Source organism: Nipponia nippon, unplaced genomic scaffold (assembly GCF_047370975.1).
Source record: "Nipponia nippon isolate SJK-2023a ecotype South Korea unplaced genomic scaffold, ASM4737097v1 scaffold_1, whole genome shotgun sequence".
Taxonomy (NCBI): domain Eukaryota; kingdom Metazoa; phylum Chordata; class Aves; order Pelecaniformes; family Threskiornithidae; genus Nipponia; species Nipponia nippon.
Window position 1 is genome coordinate 81,215,393 of NW_028262290.1, and position 11,719 is coordinate 81,227,111.

At 38.2% G+C, this 11,719-nt stretch overlaps 1 protein-coding gene across 1 annotated transcript in view; it reads right to left on the reverse strand.

Annotated features, from left to right (window-relative positions):
* DNAH5 (dynein axonemal heavy chain 5) overlaps window positions 1-8,893 on the reverse strand; it is a 137,452-nt gene extending 128,559 nt beyond the window's left edge. The window contains exons 1-3 of the mRNA XM_087736864.1: window positions 8,837-8,893; window positions 3,324-3,458; window positions 992-1,076 (exon numbers count right to left, since the gene is read on the reverse strand). Coding sequence (XP_087592990.1) covers window positions 992-1,076; window positions 3,324-3,458; window positions 8,837-8,893 — 277 coding nt within the window. The remainder of the gene's footprint in view (window positions 1-991; window positions 1,077-3,323; window positions 3,459-8,836) is intronic.
* Between the last annotated feature and the right edge of the window lie 2,826 nt (window positions 8,894-11,719).

Genomic DNA, 11,719 nt, shown 5'->3' on the forward strand with positions numbered 1-11,719 from the left:
CTTCAACTCAGGCATGTTAAAACTTGTTCAGGAGATTTCTGAACTGGTGGCTGAGTTTGTATTTTCATTTAATTTTCTATGTACATTTAATATTTAATAATTAAAGTTGCTTATATCATATTAAATAGTCTTTTCATACCTTTTAGGTATATACATACATATATACTGAAAATACATAAAGTATAAATACATATTTGTACACTCATATAGGTGTATGTTTACATATGCATAAACATATATATTTATACAGATTATACATAGATGTATTTATGAGGCCCCTCTTGTACACCCCACTTGTTTATCCTGGATGAACTCCCACCAACCCATCACAGGGTCCCAGAGGTCACACAGGGCCTGGCCAGTCCCAACGGCAGCAGCACTGGAGGCTCTGGGACAGAAGCCACAGGCAAAGGGAGGATGTCCTTGTCGCAGGGGTCCTGAGCTGCCGCCAGGGTGAGAAGGCAGCTTCCCTCAGAAGTGTGGTAACATGGGGGCACTGGGTAAGGGAAAGGGATATCAGCAGAAGGGACTTCTGGGGTAATGGCCCTGCTACCCATAATGCAGGCCTCCTGGGGCCGTTTGTCATGTGACAGGACCACCTGGACGGATGGTCATGTGCCAAGAAATGCAGAGGGCTTCTAGGACAGATTGGTGGTGTGATTGAAGGGGAGGGGGACGAGCATCTGTCACTGCTCACCTTTTGTGAAAGTTATCTTTTAACTTTCGAAAACCATTTTCCAACTCCCCAGGCAACAGATCCTGGGCTTGCAAGGAACTACCTTGCTGCTGCATACTAGCAATATGCAGAAGTGCACAACAAGCTTCAGTAATTTCATCAGTCCTCATTTCATGAGCAAGGACAGATGTCCCAGTATGACCAAACTTGACTTGCCTTAAGCACCAGTTTATAAGAACTTTACTATTGGCTTTTTTCTTGCACACTGGCTCAACACAACTATAACACGTTGCAGGAAAACCTAAGTTGCTTTACCTGTATCTGTTGCCTCCACATCTTGATAGTAGAACATCAGATGACGCAGACCTCCAGGGGCCAAGAATTTGTCAATGCGTTCTATCTGTTTGAGATCATGTTGATGTATTTATGCATAGCATACCCACTGTGAAAAGTGTAACTTGCTCAGATTTTTAACATAGAGGGCTGACAAATAAGATTATACCAGGCCGAGTTACTACTGCCCAAAAAAATGACTGAGTTGCCTTGTCCTTTAGCAGCACACACCTACTTAATTGAATCATTTGAATTTTTCCATGCTGAATACAACTGAATATAGCCAGACCATGCTTCAGTTTACAGAAACCACTGACCGTACATGCTGTATATCGTCTCTTAAAACTGAGGGCACAGGGCATTCCTCATTTGCTAAAGTGCAGCAGCACCTCACCGAAGTCCTTCACCCATGTTATTCTTACTGCCATTCAGCTAACTAGCTGAAAGCAGAAAATACACAGCTGCAATTATTCCACATCATAGCAACAGAGGAAGCCTTTATTTATTTATACTTCAAGCATCACAAGAATTTCACAGTTCTCCATCAATGTAAGGCTGTCATCAAGCATCCTTGAACCATGTATTGGTAGAGCAGTCCAGGAATTTCATGTGTATGCCATGCAGGCCTAGGAAGAAAGTTAACTGCTCTATACTAGTATGCTGATCGGTGTTTCAGCACTTGAAAGTCTGGCCTAATCCATTATTTTTCTAGATCTATGAGTCATTGTTTCACATAGTCCCTAACTACATAGCAATCTTCCAGCAGAAAAGGCTTCTACTTCTAGAAGTTCTTCAGAAACATTTGCTGATACCATTTGTGCTTCCTAGTGCAGGAAAAAGGCTAAGAGGTCACCAGCAGCAGGAAGAAAGCCGCTTTTATCCCTCTTCCATTAATAATAGGCCTCAGTTACACGAAGATCACATAAACTACTTTTCCAGAAAATCTTGGCTGCGCCCTCCAAGATGAGGTCAAAACAACTATTACACTTTTCTCTTTCCAAGTATAACAGCTGCCAATATTTTCTTCATCTGACAATTATTCTCAGGCAATGTAGTTTGCCAGAAAACCCATTTAGAGATAAAATGCACAAAGGCTGAAAGAAGTTCTGCTTTTTAACTTGTGTGACAGTGTTCTGCACAGCTTATTTTCCAGTATCACGTGGAATCACAGCAATGTTGGAAGGGGCTTCTGGGAGATCTCGAGGCCAGCCTCCTGTATCATCAACAGCAGCTCAGGTCATCCAGAGCTTTGCCTAGGCTGAGTCTCAAAAACCTCAGGGACAGAAGTTACACAGCTCACTTGATTAACCTGTTCCCATGCTGCATTACCCTCCTGGTGAAGAAGGGTCTCTTAATGTCCAATCTGCAAGTTGTGGCTATTGCCTTTGTTATATCGCGTGTAAGTGCTGAAAAGAGTTCAGCTCTGTCATCTTCAAAACTACTCTTCAAGCAACTGCGGGCTACTATTTGACTGCCCCTCAATCTCTTATTCTCCCTCTTCTCATACTTTACATGTCCTATGTCCATCACTTCCACTGGACTTTCTTCAGTTTCTCAATACTAGCACTGAAATGGGAATGCATTAACTGAAGGTACACAGATGGAGAGAAAATGCAAGAGAAAACAACAAAGAAGAAAAAACACAACCATGTTTACTTTAGTGTCAGGTAGTAAAACAAGATCTACTTGCTGTCTACCTAGGCTTTAAAAAAATAATGATTTGTTTTCAAATCACAAAATGTATCTCCATTGCATATAATACTTACCATCAACTTTGCTGTACCATTTCTTCAATATACATATTTCTAACTGCTTACCCCCTGCATTAACTCTCATGTAGTCAGTCAGATCACTTAGCCATTCTATTTTGTCAAGTAGTTTCCACCTGATTTAATTTCCTAAACTAGATCACAATGTAGTCTCACAAATGCTGGTGGCAGCCTAATGGAAACAAAAATAACATGCAGCCTGCTGCGGACAAGACTCTTGAACATATATGCACTATATATTCAAGGATTGAGAGGCTTCATGCTGTGGATCTAGTATGAAATAGTGTCACTGGTTGTACTGTACTATCTATAACCCTTGGAAAGCAGAAATTCTAATCAATTTCAAAATCAATATTGTTACAACAGGTCCTGACACTAAGGACGCTTTTGTTCAACTTAATTACAAAATGCTGAAAAATATTTTTTCGATGAGAAGACTTGAGTAATTTCAGACACGAAGTCTGACAACTCTCTCACCGAGTATTTGATGCTAATATCAGTTCTAAGGCACCCCATGAGCTTCACTATCAAATCCATCAGATTACCTGGTTACCATCAAGAATAGCATCTTCTACTTCTGCTTTGTCCAGATTCACACAAGAGGCAACAGCATCCAGTAAGTAATCATGCCTGCCATCCAGCCGAGCACGTTTAGCCTCCCTCTCTTCCTTGAGCTTTTGCTGTCATAAAACACAAAGTGGACAATAAATAATTCACCATCTATTTTAAAGACAGAAATAAAGAAAATTCTAAAATTTATTTTAAAAAGTAAAGGCTATTACATTCTTCCATACTTGTGGTTTATGATTTTAAAACACTCAAATGAAATTTTTAGAAGCGACCCCTGTTATGATTTTACAGTTGATTTCTTGTGTTCTATTTTCAGATTTACCACAAAACCTCTATCATCACTCTTTTGTACAATATTATTTATTTGTTGAAAGGCTCTGCAGAAAAAAAAAAAAGGTATTCTACATGTACCGCTCCATCATTCTGCAAGTTACTTTCAACACCCTAAGTCCTTACGCCTAGCTTTTCAGTCTAGTCACATATGACCATCAAGACAGGATTCTGTCCCATCTTTGTTATTTTTGGAAGATATTGTAAACTTTCTCTAATAAAGACAGATACTGCTGGAGGAAGCTAGGATTTCATACATACATTATCTGTTTAATATAATGAGAAGTAAAACAAGGCACAAGCCTCAAGGCACACAAGTGTTTACAAATGTGCTTACCTATAGCTATTATACCATTCTTCAAGCAGTATGCCTACTCTTCTAATTAAATTGAATTCCCACATGTAATACACCTCATTACATTATAGACAAAATAGCCTTCTGGAATAGTTACTGTTGTTATTGTGCTTGCGGATTACAAGATTTAATATCATTTCATTTTCAAAAGAAATTCAGAATTATGTTTCATTGGTGGTAAATTCAATCTTTATTTCCCCAGTGATTATGAAAAATCTAGTAACTCTATAAAGTATGCACAAGTGATTTATCCATAAGCTTCCACAGAGCCAATAGGACTTGCATAATACACTTTATATCCTTATGTAAATATCTTTCCTGCTTCCTGAAGGAATTTTCAAGTATTTGGTAAACTCGTAATTACTAGCATGCCTTCATAAATGCTGAATGCACTGAAAATGTTTTTTCCATGTAAAAGACAAACATACAAATCATGTTCTTTACACAGATATGCCTGAAGAATGCAGTAGCAGATTAATTTATATATGTACTTTATGCTATTTTACCTCTGTCATTCCCTAACATGGCCTCCACTTTCCCAAAAGTGAAATGTCATCACAGGACTGGCCTTTCCTACATGTTCTCAAATCAGGATAGAAATTTTCCCCCTAGTTAGACATACAAAAAGCAACGATTTTGGGCTGAATCAGCTTCACACTAGATGATAACACTAGAATCCTAAAAACTGTTGTTTCAGTAATTTGAGCACAACTGATGACGCATCTTTAACATAGAAAAATACAACCAATACTCTGCCAATTAGTTAGCTTCTATTTAATCCAGCAAAAAGTTTTTTGTTTTGCTTAAACTACAGAGAGACTACTTTTGTACTCTGCTGTGTTTCCAGCATAGAACTTCAGACATATTGCTACACAAGGTATTAATCTTACATTGGTTATCAGTTCCCAACTCCACCTATACAGATGGCTCTTGATATGTTCATAGCCTCTATTTCTTCTACAAGTTGCTGTTTACGTAGGCTGAAATCATGAGCACCTTCTCAAACTGGGCAATCATGCCCTGATGTTTGTTTCAGTTCTTTTAATGCTTTCCAATCCTTTAATTGCAGCCTCTCAAGCCCTATAACAAATATACTAGCTACTGTATATAGACGTTCCCATAGCATTAGGCCATATTTGATGTCTAAGTCCAGTAACAACAGCATTCATTAATATGTCACAAAACTTTAAAAGTCTAGTTAACTTAAATTCTTTTAATGAACAGTACCTAGAGAAAATGGAATTATTAACTAGATAGTAAAGCTATAGTTTTATGAAGATTAAGACATTCACTTGCATTTATCACATGTCACTTCTGGAAGGCATTTGCATTGTTCTGGTGGATATCTAATTAATGCAAGCTGCATGCCATGTTTTTCCTGATAGTAGCTACAATGCAATTCAAGAACAGACCCTGCCTGCCATGTTTCCATATTTTGATGATCTGCCATTTCTAAGAACTTCTCCTCCCCAAATGAAGTGTTCCCCAATCACAAAGTGTCCTGGTTTCAGCTGGGATAGAGTTAATTTTCTTCTTAGTAGCTGGTATAGTGCTGTGTTTTGGATTTAGTATGAGAATAATGTTGATAACACACTGATGTTTTAGTTGTTGCTAAGTAGTGCTTACACCAGTCAAGGACTTTTCAGCTTCCCATGCTCTGCATGGCGTACAAGAAGCTGGGAGGGGGCACAGCCAGGGGGCCTGACCCACATTGGCCACAGGGCTATTCCACACCATATGACGTCATGCTCAGTATATAACTGGGGCGAGTTGGCCGGGGGGGAAGGGATTGCTGCTCGGGAACAGGCTGGGCATCAGTCAGGGGGTGGTGAGCAATTGTGTCGTATATCACTTGCTTGGTACATTATTATTGTATTATATTATTATTATTATTATTATTATTATTATTATTACTACCACTACTACTATCATTCTATTTTATTTTATTTCAATTATTAAACTGTTCTTATCTCAACCCAGGAGTTGTCTGACTTTCACCCTTCCAATTCTCTCCCCCACCCCACTGGGGGGGAGTGAGTGAGCGGCTGTGTGGTTCATAGTTGCTGGCTGGGGTTAAACCACGACACAAAGTCTCACTTCTCAGTTGTTGCAGTCATCAGAAGACACTTCTGCCTCACTTTTAGAATTAGGTTGTCCCCAAAAAAGTAGAAGAAACCTAACTTCAGTGCTTTCAGTAGCAAGTCATTAATATAAATATTTAAAAACACTCAGAAGCTAGACTGGAAACCAGTCAAAATATCACTTTCCATTTGCATACTATTTAAAGAATAAATTTTTAAGATATTCTTTAGGTAGGATTAGGAATCTCAGAGAACAAATTGCAAGAAAGTGTTGAGCTTTTACCTTTCATTCTTCCCTCGCCCCCCCCAGTCTTTAAGGGCCAGACATAAATGAGCAAAAGGCTCATGAAGGAACAAGTGATTTCTATTTCAGATTTGTTTCCTTCAGGATTTTTGCATAGGGGTGCGTTTCAGGCCCTCAATCCTTTTGAATCAACCAGAACTTCAGTGAAGGAATTCACTAACCTGTTCTCAAAATTCAGTCTTTGGACTTTAAGATGCTAACTTTAACTACCCCCACATCTTCCTTCAAACCTGCAATGTGGTCGTGGCGTAGGAGCTTTTGTATATTTTAAGTCCTGCAGGATTCACTACAGAAGTACATATTCCTAAACACCATTTGTACAACAAATTACCAAAAAACAGGCAGGTTTATGTAATTCAAATAAACCTAATTTAATAGAACACTGAAAGAGTAAGATTTGAAGATAGAAGGATTGCTAAAACACATAAGCTATCAAAGAATCATTAAGGTTGGAAAAGACCCTTAAGATCATCAAGTCCAACCTATCATTTATGCGGGTAAGAGAGGAATTGCTGGTATGTGCAGTAACACTTACACGCAAACCCGGAAAAATATCAGCAGCAATTCTGATCAAAGTCATACAACAAAGCCGCCTCATAATGTCCCATGATGTAGGAGGATCCAGATGGAACAGTACATACAAGAGATAAATGCTTTCTCACTTAGATATCTGGAAGAATTGTCCAAGTTTTTATATGGTACAGCTTCACCTGGATTCTTCATTTAAAGAACAGCAACGCAGCCACCTTTAGTTTTGGGTTTCTTTTCCCCCTCTTAGTTACAAAGGTAAGAAAAGCCATATGGCAAAGTCCCACAACAGATGCAAGTCCAAAACTAAACTAATTAACCAAAAAGTCCTTCTTTGATGATTAATCTAGTTATAACAAGTAGCTTGGTTTATGTTACATAAAACCTTAAAATTCCTAATACCTAAAGACCAAAAATTTAGCACAGGAAACTAATTCCAGTCAGCATCTGCTCCTGAAGCAGAATAAAGGGGAGATTCCTAAATCCATTTTAACATACACCTAAACCGATAACCATCACACCATCAATCTGAAGCAACAAATGGGGATTAAAATAAAATTTTTAAAAAAGTGTTTTCTAACTACCACAAGAGTATATAAGTATATGTATTTAAGCAGAAGGTACTAAAAGATCAGAAGTCAGAGATGCCAGGGGTCTTTCCTTTGAAACAACAGCCTCAGAAAGCAAATATTGACTATTGCCAACTTCTCCATTACAGAGGGCAGTTGCTGATGTGTCTGCACTCTGAATAGAGTTAGCATGAATGTTACTTAGTATGCAAGTCATAACTACACAAGTTAAAACTTGTTCCTGAACACAGTTTATTCAGCAAATGATGCATTAGGTTGTCAGAATACTGTGCATTACTAAATTTAGACAAACTCAGATCCAAGTCTTATGGATGAGCAATACACTTGAACTTTACTGGGAAGTTCAATCATAAAAGAGTCAAAAAGTAAGAGTGTTCTACTGTTAATTTACTGTCTTATCCAAAACTTATTTAATCAACATGGCATTCCTCTCCCCCTCCTTTAACTTACTGTTTTATATTGCATAACCATTGCTCACGGATTTCCCTCTAAAAGTAAACTGCAAACCATCTTACACTTTCCAAGAATCCTGAGTTTCAACAGACACACAGCTTTTTATTCACTCCTCTCCAAAAAAAACCCACACACCCTACAGAATTAAGGCAGTCCTCTTAGCTGACTCTTAAATCTCAAACAGCAATCAGAGCTTTCCCACATTTGTTATAACATTGCATTAACTCAGGAACAGTTTGTTCAAATAATAAGCTTTTAAAATTAGTTTAAGGGTCTTAATGACTTCTCTATTTTATTATTGTTTCTAAATACCATGTAGTGCCTTCAAAATTCTGTTCCCATTTTACAAGTATGAGAAGAAGGAAGTTAAACTTCAATTTTCCTTGGTGGCAGAGCCCACCCCTGTTTTGTTGCCAAATCTAGCATCAAGCTCTTTATTGTACCAGTATAACATTTGTGAAATTATACCATTACGAGACCCCTGCAATAATCTGGACAAAATACAAGTACCAGTAGCCAAACGCATAAATATCTCCCAGTGCAAATTTACCTTTCAAAACAAATCGTGCAACTAAGCCTTTATTGATACCCTACCAATTAACTTACGAGACCAGTTACACAAAAAGCCCTACATCTTATGACAAATACCTATCCCAAAATACTATGTTTTGCTTTAAAAGTCATAGTTTATCCATTTTCATGCAATTATTTTGTGAAATTAATATCATCCACTTACACCATTTTAAAACACACATTTTCTTTCCCCCACTCCCACCTCAATTTACACCTTTATTCATAACTATATAGTTACTAGTCCGGACCTAGTCCAAAGTTCAGTTTTCCTTACCTTTATAACTCTGCCAATGCTCTGCTTCCAAAGTTGCTTTCTTCCAGCTCTAAACATTGTACTATCGATATAAGTATCAAGTACTGTTTTTCAGCAAGAAGCCTTAAACCATGGAGCAAGCTTGTTGATTCATTATTTTGAACTCTCCCCCCAAACTTTTTTTCATATTTGTTTCATTCCTTATCTGTAGGAACACCAAAAAACCCTAAAATAATATAGTAAGGACCTAAAAAGCCAGCAACAATTAACCTTAGCTCTGTATCTTTTTTAAAATTCAGTTCTAATGTGCATTTAAATACCTTGAAAACTAAATCGGACTACTTTAGAAACTAGAGGTCTCTAACCATCAGAATTTACTGCTTATAGGTTAGGAGTTGAAAATTACTGCTACCAACCACAGTGTTGTTAAGGTGATATTGTTTATATACAAACACTGCTCCATACAATTCATCATGCTCAAGGGCAACAGAGTCAATTTTATAACTCCTTATCTGATTTGTGTTTAGCCTTCTTAAGTAATCCTCATGTCAACAGATGTCTTTGTTTCCTTGTCACAGATGATTGTTTACATATATAGCAACAGTCATGCAGCTTTCAAATAGCTTTTACCTACAGACTACTGAATTACTGAGTTTTCTATTCATATTTTTTATACAAGCGCATTCAGCCTCAGCTATTTTTCAGTTGCACGATGGTTGCTTAATACAGCAATTTTTCTTCAGCAAGGAATGCTATGTTTTTTTCTTCTTAAAATAGCCTTAATTTTTTCCATTTCAGTGACAGAATCTAATCTGATGTCCTCTTGAAAATGCCAAGAAAAACAAACTAATGATCCAATATTAGGAACAAGAAAAACAAGACATATTTACAGCTGTTTCAGGCTTAGAATGCTCCTAAATATTTCTGCTTCCACTCATATCAATGTGAATCATGTCTAAAATCACTTGACAACCTCAGTGTTGTTAAAAAATTCGCATGAGCAAAAGCCATTTTCCCCACATTATCTGATTTTTCTGTACAGTTTTCCCCACCTACTATAGTCAAATCTGATTATGTATACATGTTTGAAAGAGAAAGACAAAAAATTTGCATTTAGTGTAAAAGTAAACATTCATAGCTTTTTCTGAACCCTTTACAGCTTTCTCTCAAAATTAAACATGCTATTAAATATTACCTATTGAGCTAATTCCTGGATATATTTCAGAACACTGAAGAATTATTTTCTTCTTTGCAGGATGTATGTGATTTCTAATGTAAAAACTCAGCCCAACAGGCTTGACTTTACAATGCATCAAGAAAAGCTCTGTTTTAAAAAAGGAAAAACAAAACAAAAAAACCCACCCAACCAAAAAACAAAACAAAACAAAATAACCTTGAATAAATCTCTCAAAGAACACCTAAAATCATGGAGCTTTTTCATAAAATGATGCAAGGTCATAGCAACTAACTCACAGAAGCACAAAATCATACGGGTTTAAAGAGATCTCTGGAAGTCATCTAGTCTTCTGCTTAAAGCAAGTCCAGTGCACAGCTGAGTTCTGAATATCTCAAAGGGTGGATATTCCACAACCTCTTTGAGCACTATAACAGTGTTTGACCACCCAACATAAAGATTGCTCCCGCCTATCTAACCGGAATCTCCTATGTTCCAGCTTGTGTATATTGGCTCTTATTACCATCCACCTTCATGAAAAGTCCAGCTCTGTCTTCTCTCTCCCCTCCCATTAGAAAATTGTAGGCTGCAATAAGATCTTCCCTTAGCCTTTTCTTCCTAGAGCTCAATAAACACAGTCCTCTAAGTATCTTCTTATACAGCATGCACTTTGGCCTCCTCACCATCTTCGTGACCCACTACTGAACTTGCTCTGTCAACCTGCTGGCTATTTCAGCCCTGCATGTGGCTAGCATTCCTTGCTGCAAGGTGCATTACTGGCTCACGTTCAACTTGGTGTGGAACAGAACTCTTCAGTCCTTCTCTGTACACTGCTATCTAGCAAGCTGGCCGCTGGCCTGTACTGTCATACAAGGTTATTCCATCTTATTGTAGGACTTAACATTTGCTGTCATTGAATTTATTTTATGTTCCTGTCAGCCCATTTCTCAAGCCTGTCCAGGTCTGTCTGGACAGCAGCCCTGCCCTCCACGTATCACCCTCTCCTCCCGGTTTCTTCTTATCAGCAGACTTGCAGAGATAGTACTCTGTCCCATCATCCAGGTAATTTGTAAAGACACTAAAGAATATTAGCCTCAGTATCAATTCCTGAGGGACACCACTAGCAACTGGCAAACAGCTGGACTTGGTACCACTTGGAGCCCACTCATCCAGCCAATTTTCCACCCAAATTATCAGACAATTATTCAGTCCATATATGACCAGTTTGATTCTAAAGATATTATCGGACACCTTGCTAAAGTCAAGATAAAGAACATCACCATTGCTTTCCCCTTGACCACATAGCCAGACATCTCATCATAGAAGGCAATCAGGTTGGTCATGCAGGATTTGACACTGGTAAATCCATGCTAGCTGTTCACAATCATCATCTTGGTCCTTCATCAGCTTCCAGAACACCTTGCCCCACAATCTTACCAAGAACTGAGGTGCAACTGACTGGTCTGTTGTTCCCTGGATCTTCCCTTTTCTTCTTTCTGAAGATGGGTATGACATTTGTCTTTCCAGTCATCAGGAACCTCCCCAGATCACCATGGCCTTTCAAAGATAAGAGAGGCCTCAAAATGACATTGCTTTCCTCCCTCAGCACCTTCAGGTGCATCCTATCTGCTCCCATGGAACTCCATATGTTCAACTGGCTTAAGCACTCCCTAATGCTATCTTTGGCTACCGTTGGGTAACCCTTTCCATATACTCTGCAAGAAGGCTTG